We start from the raw sequence: 16560 nt of genomic DNA, 5'->3' as shown, positions 1-16560 counted from the left end.
CACTAATGCAAGTGTAATTAAATTTTTAATGGTTTAAAATAATTTCCTTCTTTGCAGGCAATGCATATAAAGTGGTTTATTGGCCTATAATGTAAAATATCTTCACCATGGAAGAATCTTCATCTGGGATGAACACTGCAAATATCCATCCATTTGGGAAGGAGGAAGATGACTCGTTAGAAAGACTGTTTGTATTCTTTTGTGATCAGTTGCGGCAAGGGAACTGGGCCTTGGCACAAGCATGTATGCCCCAATTAAAGCAATGGCAAGCTGGTGCAGAACAAGTGAAGGAAATCCTTCAGGCAATTGTTGTCTGTCCATATAAGCTAAGGTGAGTACCCTGGAGAAACTTGGAGTTTGCAGCACAGATATAGCTTATTTGGAAAAAGAAGGATCTATGGATAATTGAACCTAAAATTGTTTTGTTAATCATATTTGTTTCTCAATTTTAATGTTATTAATTAACATTCCGAGGTAATGAATTCAGGTAATTACTTTCACATTATAGCATTTGTCTTTGCTCATGATTTTTATGTTTTGTGGATACTTTCAGGCAATGTTTGAACTTTTTATGCATTAAGCTTAAAATGGAAAATTGAAAAGGATTTATTTTCAGATTTTCAATTAATAACATATAAGAGCAGGGTCCTGCCACGATTACATTTGCTGTTTGAAAGACACTGGTGAATAGTGTTTGTGTGACAAGTTTGACAGTAAAGTGCACGTATTTGTGGTAGCATTTATTATTTATACATCTGATCCATTTTAAAAAGGAATATTGTTGTTCACAAACAGAACATTTAGTGGACAGCATGTCCAAGAATTCATATGGAATTCATTAAAACTGTTTTAAAGCTATTGGTTCCCTTAGCAAAGTGCATTGTTATTTTATTTAAATAATTGTACTTTTAATATCCGTAATAAATGCCAATATATTAGCAAGCTCTGAAGGCATTCGGTAGTAGTTTCTGGATTTCCAAAATAACTTTGAAAAATGTTTGCAAATATTGTTATATCTTACTGTATTGCTAAAATATCCGTTGACTGAACAAACATGAGTTGAGGAGAGAAATCCCTTTTTTGTGAGGGATCTTGCTGTGTGTATTCATAGATCCTTGAAAGTGGAGTCGCAGGTAGATAGGATAGTGAAGAAGGCTTCGGCATGCTTTCCTTTATTGGTCAGAGCATTGTGTAGAGGAGTTGGAGGTCATGTTGTGGCTGTATGGGACATTGGTTAGGTCACTTTTGGGATATTGCGTGCAGTTCTGGTCTCCTTCCTGTTGTAAAACTTGAAAGGGTTCAGAAAAGATTTACAAGGATGTTACCAGGATTGGAGGATTTGAGCCATAGGGAGAGACTGAATATGCTGGGGCTGTTTTCCCTGGAGCGTCGGAGGCTGAGGGGTGACCTTGTAGAGGTTTATAAAATCATGAGGGGCATAGATAGGATAAGTAGACAAGGTCTTTTCCCTGTGGTGGGTGAGTACAGAATTAGAGGGCATAGATTTAGGATGAGAGGGGAAAGATATAAAAGGGATCTAAGGGACAACATTTTTGCACAGAAGGTGGTGCTTGTATGGAATGAGCTGCCAGAGGAAGTGCTGGAAGCTGGTACAAATATAGCATTTAAAAGGCATTTGAATGGGTATATGAATAGGAAAGGTTTGGGGGTATATGGACCAAGTGCTGGCAAACGGGCCTAGATTGGGTTGGGATATCTGGTCGGCACGGACGAGTTGGACCGAAGGGTCTGTTTCCGTGCTGTGCATTTCTATGACTCCATGACTCGATAAGGCTGTGGAGCTCTTTATATCTGGGCTGCCTGATAGTTAGAACAATCCAAAATGGATCCCACTGTCTGATCATTTCTCATAGGCTAAGATTTCTCTCTGTTGAAAATCTTTATCTATTTTGAAGCAGATTTTGGTATACTGATAACATCTGTGGACTAGTATTCTCGATCACTTGGCTAATGTTCTGAGGACGGGGGTTTGAATCCTACCACGGCATGTGTGAGGATATAAAGCTAGCATAAACGTGAATGCTTAACTGTTGTTGATTGTTGTAAAAACCCAACTTGTTCACTATTGCCCTTTAGGGAAAGAAATCTGCCATCCATGGCTGACATGTGACTCCAGATTCAGTCATTGTAAGTCTGGCTAATTGGAGATGGGTAGAAAAGTCTGCCACAGCTAGTGACACACATGCCACGTGTCTAGAAAGAAAATAAATCTTTTTACCTTCCAGTACGGGTTGTTTGATTCAAACTGTCTATGCTGGTCTTTGTGCTCTGCTTGATCCTCCCCTCACCTGATTTCATCTCAAAGTATCAATATATTTTCTGTTCCTTCTTCCTCATCAGTTTATCTTATTTCGACTTAAGTGTAATTCTTTTATTTGGTGCAACCATTTGCAAGTTCTACGTTTTCATTACTCATTCAATAGAAGCAAAGGTATTTGCCTCAACTGTGAAAATACAGTCTAAGTTTTAACACTTGTTTTGTGCAAGTAAATTTCAAGCTTTCTCCTCACTCTTGGATGTAATCTTAAATTGATAATGCTGATCATTGATTCTCCAAGCAGAATTTTAAACCCCTTTATTTATAGACTTCTTGCCCAATAGTAAAGTATCCCAAGTATCCCTTCATGAATTTAGTTTCCCATTTGGTATAATTCTGGGCATATACGTTGTATATTTTCTATGTCCTTTCCATAATGGGTTGCTCAAAATTGTACATGATCCTAATCTTAATTAATTGTTTTGCTTTTCTATTTTCTGGCCTTTTAAAATGTAGTCAGAAGTCTCACGACATCAGGTTATAGTCCACCAGGTTTATTTGAAGTTAAAGCTTTCGGAGTTTGTGATTTCAAATAAACCTGTTGGGCTCTAACCTGGTGTCATGTGACTTCGGACTTTATCCATCCTAGTCTAACATTGGCACCTCAACATCATGACTACAATCAACACCTTTAAAATATAGATTTCTGCTCTCCTTTATTTCCCGGCTTTGTGCACTTGAAGTGTCAGTTTCAAGAACTTTATTTTTGAATCCTTATGGTCTCTGTTCATCCACATCCAATGTCTTTCCATCAGGTGTATGTATCTGTCACTTGAATGAAAGCGGCAGATGCAAGAAATATAAAACTGAAACAAACCACTGGAAGAGCTCAGCATTGACAGAAAAAAATCGGTAAATTAAAGATTTGGGTATGTGCCTAAATCCAAAATGTCAATGACCATTTCTTATTTTGTGTTTCTCTTAAAATCTATCACCTCACAGCTTCTAAGTTACATGTCAGCTGTCTACCCGTTTCTATTATCACTCAGTCACTTTTCAAAATCTTTTACAGCACTTCATGAATGAACTCTATTACTTTCATAGCCATCACATCTAAAACTTTTGTTATTCCTATTAACAACTTCCTTTGCAGTCACACCAAAAACTAAAGTCTGTGCTTTCACTTCCTTCTGACATTGTGGCTTTGGATTCACTGAATTGGCATCATTTGCCCGTTGGTGTTCCATAGCTGTATTTTGCTTTGTTAGATTGTTGAGAAAGAGCAAACCACATATCTTAATGTACTTGCAGGCACATGATCGCAATTCATTATGACCTAAACCATCAATCCAAAAAGAACTGAAAGTATGATTAACAGATGCAGGCCTTCCTTCAAGTCATAATGCTTCAACAGCTTTTTGATTACAGATTAGTGTGTTGGTATCAAGGATTTGTAATTTGGGCGTCTGTCCTGAAGCTTCTGTGTATTAATCTATATGTTTTGTTCTTTCAATGATTTATTTTCTACTTTCCCAAAAATTATTGGTTTCTTGGTCTTGTAAATAAATTCTGATCAATCTTAGTACTTTCCTCAGGATGCACATTTGATAGTAGATCTTGATAGACTTTTGGCTGCAAAGATCAACATAACAAACGGGTAGCCAGGGCACCCACATGGACCCCAGCTATGCCTGTCTCTTTGTCGGAAACGTGGAACAGTCCATCTTCCCCACCTACACCGGTGCCAATACCCACCTTTTCCTCTGCTACATCAATGACTGTATCGGCACCACCTCATGCTCCCACGAGGAGGTTGAACAGTTCATCAACTTCACTAACACGTTCCACCCCGACCTTAAGTTCACCTGGACCATCTCGGACACCTCCCTCCCCTTTCTTGTCCTGTCCACCTCCATTAACAGTGATCGACTCAACACAGACATGACTACACCGACTCCCACAGCTACCTGGACTACACTACCTCCCACCATGCCTCCTGTAAAAATGCTATCCCTTATTCCCAGTTCCTCTAACTCTGCTCCAAGGAGGACCAATTCCATCACTGAACATACCAGATGGCCTACTCCTTCAACATGGTTGAAGATGTCCTCCAGCGCATCTCATGCAATTTCTGCCCTCGAGCCCCACCCCTCCAACTGCAACAAGGACAGAACCCCCCGGTCTTTACCTTCCACCCCATCAACCTCTGGATACCTTGCATTATCCTCCACCGTTTCTGCCACCTACAAATAAACTCCACCACCAGGGATATATTTCCCTCCCCACCCCTATCTGCTTTCCATAAATACCATTCCCTTGTTAGGTCCACGCCCTCCTCTCCCCTCCCAGCACCTTCCCCCGCCACCGCAAGAATTGCAAAACCTGTGACCACACCTCACCCCTTACCTCTGTCCAAGGCCCGGAAGGAGCCTTCAACATTTGTCAGAGATTTACCTGCACTTCCACACACATCATCTACTGTATCCATTGCTCCCAATGTGGCCCCCTCTGCACTGGGGGGACAGGACCCCTATTTGTGGATCGTTTCAGAGAACATCTCTGGGGGACACATGAAATAAGCCCACTGCCCTGTCGCCGAACACTTTAAATCCTCTTCCCACTCCGCCAAGGTCCTGGGCTTCCTCCACCGTCAAACCCTTACCACCCGATGCCTGGAGGAAGAACGCCTCATTTTCCACCTTGGGACCCTCCAGCCACATAGGATCAATGTGGATTTCACCAGTTTCCTAATTTCCCCTCCCTCCACCTTATTCCAGATCCAATCTTCCAATTTGGCACCACTCTTTTGACCTGTCCTACCTGTCCATCTTCCTTTCCATCTATCCGCTCCACCCTCCTCTCCAACCTATCACCTTCACCCCCAACTTCATCCACCTATCATATTCCCAGCTACCTTCACCCCCAACCTCAGCCCCCTCTTCTTTATCTCTCAGTCCTCTTGGGTCAGCCCCTCATTCCTGATGAAGGGCTTATGCTCAAAATGTCAATTCTCCTGCTCCTCGGATGCTGCCTGACTGAGTGTGTTTTTCCAGCACCACACTTCTCGACCCATAATCCTGCCCTTGGCAAGCATTTATTAATGCACACTTCCAGTGGGAGGGAATGTCACTAACCAACTATCAGAATTCTGATTCATGTTTTCTTCCCTAAGCTGGGGCTCAGAGGCTAATATGATTGGCTAATTTAGCGCAGCCTTAGGTTTTCTGTGATCCATTTAGCTTAACTATCCATTGACTAAACTTCCATAAGAGGAGCCTAAATATATTTTTAATAAGATGTGCAATTTTTTTTTTGCTTTTGCATTCTGCACGATGCTAAAATCACTCTAATCTTACAAGTATGAAATGGTTAGGATCTGAATCCTTTTTGTATTTTGAAATTCTCTGGTTTGTTGTATGATGCTAGAATGCCCAATGGAAAGTAAAAATAAAGGGTCCCTAAAGTTCACCTTCAAATCCTATCTACCTTTGACATGGTTATAATGCACCTGAACAGGTCGGTTTAAATATTTACAGATCGGAAAACCCTGTAGAAACAAATATTTACTTGTAGCATAAAACAGGTGCAAAATGTTGTAATATGGGAACAGAAAGTTTTTTTCATCCAAATACTGTATCTTCCATGTTTCTGCTCGTTGACAGAGCTTCTTGGGTCTATTCAAGATATTCCTGAACCGTAGAGTTCTGAACTGGTGTATTGCAGAACTGATCCAGGAAAAAACAAACAGCTTTCACTGACCATTGACTTTTTAAAATGTTCATCTCTGACTAGTTATTTGTGTGCAGGTGGGAGACGATATCTAGCCCTCATCGACTTGCCTGGCTGTGGCTACTGGAGCTAGAACGTTGGTGGTCACATGATCAGGTAAATGAGCATAGCACACTCTCATTCTGTAGATAATGTCATTATATTTTCTGTTCATTTCCTCCCATCTGATTCTTTAAATCTGAAATAGCCATTATTTTTTACACCAGATATCACTTCCGTCAAATGTCAGAAGAGAGATTGAATTCTTTTTGCTTCTGGAACAGCTACAGCCACAGATCTCACAAGATGTCCTAAAGGTAATGTCTTTATAATTTTATGGCATTATGTTTTTTTTAAGTTGAGCTCTTAATTGAGACAGCTATCAACTATTATGGAATGTGTAATAAATTTAATTCTATATGATGTTGTGCAATTTTAAAAATTGAGGCATTGTTATGTTTTATAGAACTTCTCAGTTTATGGATGGTTTGATTAATAATGGCAGAACTGCTTATTCTGTGATACTAATTAATTTCGTTCTGTGTGCAGGAACTAAACAGTATATTTTTTAAATGTCATAATCCTGGTATGGTGATTGAGAAACAAGAGGACTTCAGCACCTATACATTAAGTCCTGAGGCATTTTCTTCTTTGTGGAAACTTTTATCCAGTAACCCTCAACTTGTGAAGGCCTTGGTTTCTTATTTGGTGGTTGAAAGCACTGAAAGTTCTGCTGTGGAACACAACCATAGGCTACAGAAACTATTCATTGACTTTCTGCAGAATGCTCTATGTACACTAAAGGAAGCACGCAAGGGAAATGCCAAAAATGAATCTGTCATGGATGTGTACGAGTCAACAAAAAAACAAATCTATTCTCTTGTTTCTGTGCTTATGTTTGATGCGGAAAGGGAGGCCTATGAAATCCAACAGTTATGTGAGGAGCTATATGATGCTTGCTGTGCCATAGAATATGGACTGAGTGAGGAGCAATTACTTGGTTTCATGCTTAGAAAATCAAACCAAACTCTGATCAATTTGTACAGTACTGTATCCATCAAGAAGAGTAAAGAGAAGCTGATAGCACAAATCTCATCTGACAGAGGTAATCAGTAATTTCCTTTTCTGATTCCCACTCCCATTCTTGCAGTAGAAAAAGCTGCAGTGTTGGTTCTGCTATAACGCGGTAGTTCAGTTCATGTGCGATCCCATGTCATAAGAAAATCCTGTAATAGCAGCACCATTAAAACTGATTGTTTCTATCACCCCAATTCGTCATCGTGTTACAGCGAATTCTCATTAACGAAACAACGTGTTAGAGTAGAACGACCTGTATGTGATTTCCTTTTCGATTTTCTTCTCAAGCTAATAATTTACATGCTTATTTTCTAGCTATTCCACACTGTACTCTCATCTTAGCTCATTTTGTATTTCTTTCCTGAATTGAGAAACATGCACAGGAATGCAGGTTCTTCTGTAACTTGTACAGGTCACTGTTCTTTGTGATTGAACTGTTAGGTGATTGAAAGACGATGAACAAGCCCAATGCTGGCTTTAAACCATATCTACATGCACACTTTTCTGATAGCAGATATTTATTATTAATAGCTACTTCAAACATTGCTCCCTGTTATTGCCATTATTAACCAGTCCACAGTGTATTTCCATCATTCATTTGTTCAGTTGCGTGACCCAAACTTGGCGGCATGAGTCAAAGTCACATATAACCTCAAATTCCCTGTTCTGCTTGTGCTGTATTTCTAACAATGGCTCCAGTAGGTTTAAAACTAAAATAACAATTTGCAGTAGTAATATGGACTATCTTTGAGACAATGAAAACCTCCACACAGGAAAAATAAATGCTTTTGACACTTGGATTAAAGCTTTAGTTACCAGGATCCTGTTTATTATGGCCTTGAACTATCTGATAATCAGGGATTTTGACCCACTCCATCCATGTACTTCATCGTATATAGGGCTGTAGAATATTAACATCTAATGAGTAGCATTATGTAAAATATAGTTTGATTTCAGGAACCATTCCAAGGTATTTGAAGAATTGGTTATCCAGGATCACTATTTGAAAAAAATTGGTTTAAACGTTCTCCCTGCCAGACATATTCTTACTGGGAAAGAGGCTTATCTGAGGTTGTTGATCATCTGTACCATACTTCATCATTTTTGACACTTTTGATGCTGGTGTCAAGGTTATTACCAATATGTAGGTCAAAGCAGCAGTGAAAGAGAGTTGAACTGCATTATTTGACCTTTAAAGTTTGTTTTCATTTTCCTTTTTTTTCAGTTTCTCTTGGATTATCAGAGGCTGAAAAAGTTATATTAGCATCATTTGCAGATGCTGAGGAGCCTCCTTCTTGGAAGGCAGCCTACTTCTACAGCATGAGCACCAACAAGCACTTTGTGGAACAGGTTCTGGTATGTATTGGGACCAAGGGAACAGGATATGTTGGTTTTGATTTTTGAATCAAATATTCAATAATAAATTTAGAATCATGTTCAGAGAAATGTCACCATGTCACTATTGTTGCATGTTTCATGAAGGAGTCTTCTTAAACTCTGCAATCTACAATGTTGTATGTTTGGAACAAGTCCAGAACCCTGATCTTGATGCTGAATTAACAAGCTTAATCAGATGACCACAAGCAATGTAGTAAAGGCAGTGAGCTTGGGAAGGAAATGGTGACTTTAGTTTGATGATTCACAGAATTGTTACGGTACAGAAGGAGGCCCACCGAGTCTGCTCAAACTGACTTCCAAGATGTCCACCATTTTTCCACTTAGCATTTCAGTCTTCTATTACCTGTTTCAGATGTTGGTATCCTTGTTTTTCATTTTATGTGCTTAGGTCATGAAAGTATCTCATGATATGCAAAATGTAAAACAACTACTTGGTGTGTTTGGGTGATATAGACAAGCTATGGCCAGAGTGGTGGTGTTCTCTGACACTACAGTAAATAGTGTAGAAAGCCGCGTTTTTGCAGATCAACATTTATCTATAAAATTTCAGTAATATCAGAAGGAATCCTATAACTTTCAATTCTGAACCACTTGTCTTCATTATTAATGATGCATGTACTTTACTTCAAAAACCATAAAAACTTGTTTTTAATTCATGAGCAAAGTCTGAAGCTAGCTGATTTTTTTTTTTACTCTCTTATTCAAACCTTAAATCTACTTTGTCATTTATTAAACTGTAAGCTCCGATAGCAATCCTCTGTTATATTTTCAGATTGTATCATTTCCTTGCTTTACAATGCAGGTGCTTCCTCAGATTCATGTCAGTGTAGTTACTGTAATATTGAATCATTTATAGCATTTTTATTATATATTTTTAATCGGTCTGTTCAGATGTTTAAGACACATCTCTGACACAGGTGGGCCTTGATCCCAGGCATCCTGACTCCAAGGTCTCTTGACACCACCATGTAACTTAAATTGCCTGATGATGTTTTAGTGAGTTAACGCCAAAAATGCCCTGATCATATGATGTAGTCACCATTGGCTTTTCTGAGTAAAAGTTTATCCAGAGTGCATCCATCATTGAACTTGCATGTAAAATAAGAAAATAACTTGATTAAATCAAGGTGCTTTTTGCCTTTTTATTTATTTACAAATACTTTAATTTTCACGCTATTGTTGTTGACCTGATACATTTGTGGTAAGTGCATGAAGTGAATATTTCTTTTTTTCACTTACTCCCTTGAAAGGTACACTGCTATTAATTTAATTTTGATATGTGCGCAGTTCTTGCATCATCATCTCACTGCCCTTCCTTAACGCCAAATGTCTAGTGTAAAGACTACTATAATTTCTTGGACTGTGGCCTTAAAATGAGAAAATATACTGCAACTGTGGTTCTGTTCGCCGAGCTGGGAATTTTGTCTTGCAGACGTTTCGTCCCCTGTCTAGGTGACATCCTCAGTGCTAGGGAGCCGCCTGTGAAGCGCTTCTGTGCTGTTTCTTCCGGCATTTATAGTGGCCTGTCTCTGCCGCTTCCGGTTGTCAGGTTGAGCTGTCCGCTGTAGTGGCCGGTATATTGGGTCCAGGTCGATGTGTTTGTTGATAGAGTCTGTGGAAGAGTGCCATGCCTCTAGGAATTCCCTGGCTGTTCTCTGTTTGGCTTGCCCTATAATGGTAGTGTTGTCCCAGTCGAATTCATGCACACCAGAACTACAAAAAGAGGAAGAGGAACACCTATACAAAGTATTCGCCAAAAACAGATACCCTCGCAATTTCATCAACAGATGCCTAAGGGAGAGACAACGGAACGAGGACATGCCGCAACCCAAAGGACTAGCCACACTACCATACATCAGGAGCATTTCTGAACTGACAGCCAGACTACTGCGACCACTAGGACTCATAACAGCACACAAACCAACAGCCACCCTCAGACAACAACTCACCAGAACGAAGGACCCGATACCCAACATGAGCAAAACTAATGTAGTGTACAAAATCCCATGCAAGGACTGCACAAAACACTACATCGGACAAACAGGAAGACAGTTAACGATCCGTATACACGAACACCAACTAGCCACGAAACGACACGACCAGCTATCCTTAGTAGTCACACCCACAGACGACAAGCAACATGAATTCGACTGGGACAACACTACCATTATAGGGCAAGCCAAACAGAGAACAGCCAGGGAATTCCTAGAGGCATGGCACTCTTCCACAGATTCTATCAACAAACACATCGACCTGGACCCAATATACCGGCCACTACAGCGGACAGCTCGACCTGACAACCGGAAGCGGCAGAGACAGGCCACTATAAATGCCGGAAGAAACAGCACAGAAGTGCTTCACAGGCGGCTCCCAAGCACTGAGGATGTCACCTAGACAGGGGACGAAACGTTTGCAAGACAAAATTCCCAGCTCGGCGAACAGAACCACAACAACGAGCACCCAGCTACAAGTCTTCTCCCAAACTTTGAAGAATATACTGCTACACATAATGAATGGGTGCTGCAGTGTTCTCATTATTCAAGGCACAGTAGAAGAAGATTTGGTAACTTTTTAAAAAAAAAAATTACTGAAACTTTATATGTTGCATCTACGAGGTAGCCTTATTCAAGCAGTGGGGAAAGCATCTGAGATATCTTAGCTTCATGGGCATTTGTCCAATGACAGATTTTTGAACATTTTTTCAACCACAGCCAGTTGTGTATGCTCAAGTGTACTCAGCATAGTTCCTGGGCAACTTTGTTTGGATAATACAGCAGAAACATGTAGCTTGTAAAGTTGAGTGGAGTACTAAAAGAAACTAGTTACTCTGTCGCAATCTCTGAAGATCCCTTTCTTGAATGGAAAAAGGGAAAAAAAAACAACTTTGGACACACAAAGGCAAACCCTCAACTGGGAATGGAAGATTGAGAATTGCTTTGACTATAACCTCATGTCCTCCTCAAAGAGGCAAAAGGAACTAAAAGGAAACAACTCATCACCTGTTGTCTAGAATAGTGCCACAAGTATGTTTCACTGACTTTTGCTTTATTCCTTCCTCACCCCATGGTATTTCTATTTGTCTTGTATCTGTGTCTGTTTGTATACAAGTAGGAATCTTTCAAAAGTGGGAGGATTTAAGATATAGAGAGTTGTGAGTTAGTAATTCATGTTCCTTTTCTACTAGAGGTTTAAAAACAACAAGCACCAAATACCTGTTTCTGCTGTGTTTAGATATCTGATGTGTGCATTCTTTATACTTGGATTCATCAGCCAGGTAAACTGGGGACTTTGAATATTTGAAGTAAATCTTTTTCACATTTGTGATGACTCTGGAAATAGTGGGACTTGATTTCCAGTGCATTACCCCAGTGAGTCTGACTATCTTGGAGAGATAACAGAGCAGCCTGGGATTTTAGTAGATACATCACTTGGTGAACAGTCTTCTTGGCAATCCAATTAAACTTATTTTCGAGATTTAACATTGGCATTTATTAAAATGAGTGATTGATTTATGATTACATAATGAATGTCTGCTGCAGTGTTCTCATTATTCATATTTTTTACTTTGTTAGGCTACTGCTTTACAATTAATAAAGCGGGAGGATTACAGCACTTTAAGCAAATTAACGAAGAAGACATTCAAGCCCCTTTCACGACTCATGGTGTTGCTGGGGTGGACTCACTGCCAAAGTCTAGAATCAGCTCAGAATCTACTATGTACGCTCCATCAAAGCAAGGTATGGACGCTATTGATGGTGAAAGCTCATGAAATACTTCAATTAAGCAGTCAATGTGAATGTAACATTATTTGTCAATGGTAATTGCATGAATGATTTTTAAAAATTACTGTGCGAGTTATAAGTAGTCATTTTAAATGCAAAGCAAAGGTAATTAAATTAGGGTTCTATAAATGGCCCATGCTAAATTCTCAGCAGCAATCAACCAACTTTATTTCTACATCACCTACAATAACTGATCTAGCAAATAATTCATTTGTGTTCTGATGCACTTTATTTACTGACTTTAACTTTCAGATTTGGGAGTCTGAAGGTCATAAATAGTGCTACATCTTAGTAGAGACATTGGTTTTTTTAATATTTTGCTGAATGTCCATCATCACAAAAGCAAAGCCAGAAATCGAACATGGAGAAGGGATTAGGTGGATGCAATAGTTTTAACATCCATAGTACCTGAGCTCACTCTATTGGCTCTAAAAGCAAAATGTTATTTGGGCAATTTCTGTATATTAGTAATATAGACTTGGAGTCTAATTTGGTGCTAATTAGTAACTGTACCATGCTGTACTATACTGGATTAGTGGTGCTGGAAGAGCACAGCAGTTCAGGCAGCATCCAACGAGCAGCGAAATCAACGTTTCGGGCAAAAGCCCTTCATCAGGAATAAAGGCAGTGAGCCTGAAGCATGGAGAGATAAGCTTATCTCTCCATGCTTCAGGCTCACTGCCTTTATTCCTGATGAAGGGCTTTTGCCCGAAACGTTGATTTCGCTGCTCGTTGGATGCTGCCTGAACTGCTGTGCTCTTCCAGCACCACTAATCCAGTATTTGATTTTCAGCATCTGCAGTCATTGTTTTTACCATGCTGTACTATGTCCAGTGATGGTCCACCAGACTGATTCCTGGTTGGAAAAACAGACATATGACTAAATACTGAATCAATTGGGTTTGTATTCATTGGAATTTTGAAAAATGAGAGGGGAATCTCATAGAAACATATAAAATCCTGATGGGACTGAGCAGGCTAGATGAGGGACAAATGTTCCCAATGTTGGGGAAATCCAGAACTAGGGATCTCAGCCTAAGAATAAGGGGTAAGCCGTTCAGATGAGGAAGAATTTCTTTACTCAAAGTTATGAACCTGGGGAATTCTCTATCACAGAAAGCTGTTGGGGCCAGTTATTTAAATACTTTTAAGCGGGTGCTGGAGGTGGCCCTTGCAGCTAAAGGGACCAAGAGATATGGTGACGAAGCAAGAGTGGGATGCATGATCAACCATGATGGCTGGAAGGGCCAAATGGCTTACTCGTGCCGCTGTTTTCTAAGTTTTAATGACTAGTGAAGTTGATCTAAATTTGATTTGATGCATATTGTGCCGAGATTAGGAACCTTTTACTTTAGTAACAGCGCTTCTGTTTCTGATTGATAAAGTATTGGGCTTAACCTCACTCCAGAAATCTGAAGGGTTCATACTCTAGTGTGGTACTAAGGAAGTGTTTGAGGTGTCATCTTTTGGCTGAGATTTAAAATTAATGGTCTTTCTCTCTCATGGATAGTTGCAAAGGATCCCACAGGCCCTGTTTGATGCTGGGGAGTTCTTTCAGTGTCCTGGCTAATGTTTCTTCTTCAATCAGTGTCACTTAAGAGCCCAGATCAGTAATGCACAAATAAATTAAATGTATATGGGACCTTGCTGTTTGTAAATCAGGTTCTGTTTCCTTGTGTTATAACAGTGACTGCACATCATTAGCTGTAATGTGCATTGGGAAGACTTGAGTCATGAAAAGTGAGTTATTTCTTTTTTTTTCCACTGCATCTCGCTCTAGTGGATTTCATCATATTCTTTGAACTGACAAGCAACATAGGAAGTTTAAAACTAGGTTTACTTTGAAAGCTTGGACAAAAATTTTTTGCAACTTTATTCCCAAACTCTTGACCCCTCTGTGGTTTAAATTATCAAGATGTTGCAGCCCTTGCATTTCCTATAATTTGCTCGCAAGAAGTATTTTAGAACAGCTTTGCAAGTAAGTCACACTGTTACTATTAATTTTGATTTTCCTCTCAGGAACAATGTTGTGATGCAGTGCTCCAAGACTTCTGTGGTGGGTTGTCTTCTCATATTGAGGTTCTTGAGTGGTGTTTGAAATGGAACAGGTAATTGCTTTGATGTAATTATTTTTTTCATTTTTGCTTCTTGCCATCATTGGCTGTTATAATCTCTAGATTTGCATCATTGAAGTAATTCTTCCCATGTTTCAGGAAAGTGAAAAAAACCCAAATATTTACTAACAAGTAAGGTTGATTATGTTTGATTAATAGTTTGATTAGTAGTTTATGCTGCATTAGTAAGAACAACACTTTCAGTTTTGGTGTCTCAAGATGCCATGGGGAAGGGTAATCAATTAGTATCCAAATGATCAAATGTATATTTGTATTGGAAACTGCAGCTAATAGTATTGTTGATGTGGATGTGGACTTGGATTTTCATAGGTTTACCTACTTCCACCAATAAAATGTACTTCCTTGGCATTGTTTTTCTCCTGTGTCCTTTTGGACCCCAGAATTGCAATTGCACTTCTATGTCCATCATATGCTCATTGCTTGCTTACTTTACTGAGGCTCCCAGCACTAGTAGTGGCCCTCAGCACGACAGCTGTGGGTGATTGGAACAGGAGTAGAATGATTAAAAATTGGCATATAGTACCTTTCACGAACATTAGATATCTCAATGTAATTTATAGACAACAAGGTACTACTGAAGTGTGGCCACTTCTTATACAGGAAATATGGGGGTTAAATATTGGTCTGGACATGTGGAAAACTCTTTGTTCTTCAAAATAGTAGTTTATGATCTTTAATAGTCACTCAAATGGGCAGATGAAGCATCTGTTTTATATCTCACTTGAAAGGTGGTGCTTTTGACAGTTTAGCGCTCTGCTGGTGTGTCACTTTTGATCTTTGTGCTCATGTCCTTGAGTGGAACTTGAATGCAGAGTCTTCTGATTCTGGTCACAGCATTACTGACTTAACCCATGGCTTGCACCAAAGTGCAACAATCTAATTTTAGGGCTCATGTGGCAGAGCTAAAATTAGTCCTATTGTCTTGACCAAAGTTATATGTTCTGACTTGTGTTCCTGTCCTTTTCTAAAATAAATCTCATAGGAACAGCATTCCTGAAAAGGATTTCATTCGCCATTTGCACAGTCTGGACTGCCACTCTGCTTTGTATAGTTTGCATCACCTTACAAACCTGCCTGCACTGAAAGTGGATGATGTCATTGACCTCCTTCAGAAACAATCTGCTAATGGAAATGGTGATGACCATTCTTGGTTTCTTTTAGTTGTTTTGAGCTTTTGGAAGACATTTTTATAATACTAATGTAGTAGGCTGTGTTCAATGCAAATCTGAAATTACAGGGATAAAGTGAGAGATTTCTGGAGGTAATATAGTACTCATATTATTTGCAAGAACTAATAGCATATTACTATGTTTTCAGAAAACTGAGTTGAATTTAACATTCAGTACAGACTAATTTCTCATAACTCGATATGGTCAGCACTTGTATTTTTAAACTTTGTTTTATGCATACTCATTTGCTCAGGAGTAATGTAATATCTCACTACATTGATTGCTAGGAGGTGCACAAATGTGGCTACATAAACTACTTTATCATTATAAAAATATTTTAAAATCAGGAACTCTGGAATTGGAGGTAACAAGTTTCAATCCACCTGATCTGAAGCACAAATACACAGCTCAAAGTTGGCATATATAATTGATGTTGCTGTGACCTTGAGGTGTATTATGCGCAGGAACCCATGTCTTCAAGAAATAAGACATGAGCTTTTGGTAGAGAAGTGTGTCAAGAATTTGATTTGACCATTCTTAATTAGTCAATATGATTGTTTCAAGTTTTCATTAAATGATACGTGTAGGGCAAATTTGTTTGTTTGCATTAATTGTTTCTATTCTTTAGGTGCAAGATCTCAAAGCGTGACTCAGCGTCGAAATGTGACATTGTACCAAGCGTTGTGTGTCCTTAAATATGCCATATATGCAATCTGCATAAATGCACATCAGCCATCTTTGTGTAAGGACTGCCCATATTCGTTATTGGATGCAGCTGTTAAAGATGTTGCACTTGAAACTGAGCATGCATGTAGTCAAGGTAAACAAAAAGTGCTTTAATGAGCAATTATATAGTCTTTTTTATATCATCTATCTTCGGTCTAGATGTTCTACCCTTTCTGCACCCCTGTTAACCTTTTAGTTGAAGCTGCTGTAGTCTGTTGCATCACTCA

The 16560-nt window shown here is 39.2% G+C and overlaps 1 protein-coding gene across 4 annotated transcripts in view; it reads left to right on the top strand.

The window, feature by feature from the left end:
• Nucleotides 1-16560, top strand: part of zfyve26 (zinc finger, FYVE domain containing 26) — a 101459-nt gene that overhangs the window by 4426 nt on the left and 80473 nt on the right. For all 4 annotated transcript variants that reach the window (XM_072569092.1, XM_072569093.1, XM_072569091.1 and 1 more), the window contains 9 exons: nucleotides 58-331; nucleotides 6085-6163; nucleotides 6274-6363; nucleotides 6596-7151; nucleotides 8349-8479; nucleotides 12094-12258; nucleotides 14323-14411; nucleotides 15421-15572; nucleotides 16236-16427. In XM_072569092.1, coding sequence (XP_072425193.1) covers nucleotides 108-331; nucleotides 6085-6163; nucleotides 6274-6363; nucleotides 6596-7151; nucleotides 8349-8479; nucleotides 12094-12258; nucleotides 14323-14411; nucleotides 15421-15572; nucleotides 16236-16427 — 1678 coding nt within the window. In that variant the 5' untranslated portion in view covers nucleotides 58-107. The remainder of the gene's footprint in view (nucleotides 1-57; nucleotides 332-6084; nucleotides 6164-6273; nucleotides 6364-6595; nucleotides 7152-8348; nucleotides 8480-12093; nucleotides 12259-14322; nucleotides 14412-15420; nucleotides 15573-16235; nucleotides 16428-16560) is intronic.

Source organism: Chiloscyllium punctatum, chromosome 4, assembly GCF_047496795.1.
Source record: "Chiloscyllium punctatum isolate Juve2018m chromosome 4, sChiPun1.3, whole genome shotgun sequence".
Classification (NCBI taxonomy): Eukaryota; Metazoa; Chordata; class Chondrichthyes; order Orectolobiformes; family Hemiscylliidae; genus Chiloscyllium; species Chiloscyllium punctatum.
The sequence above is the reverse complement of the archived record's forward strand: the minus strand, read 5'-3'. Positions and strand labels throughout refer to the sequence as shown.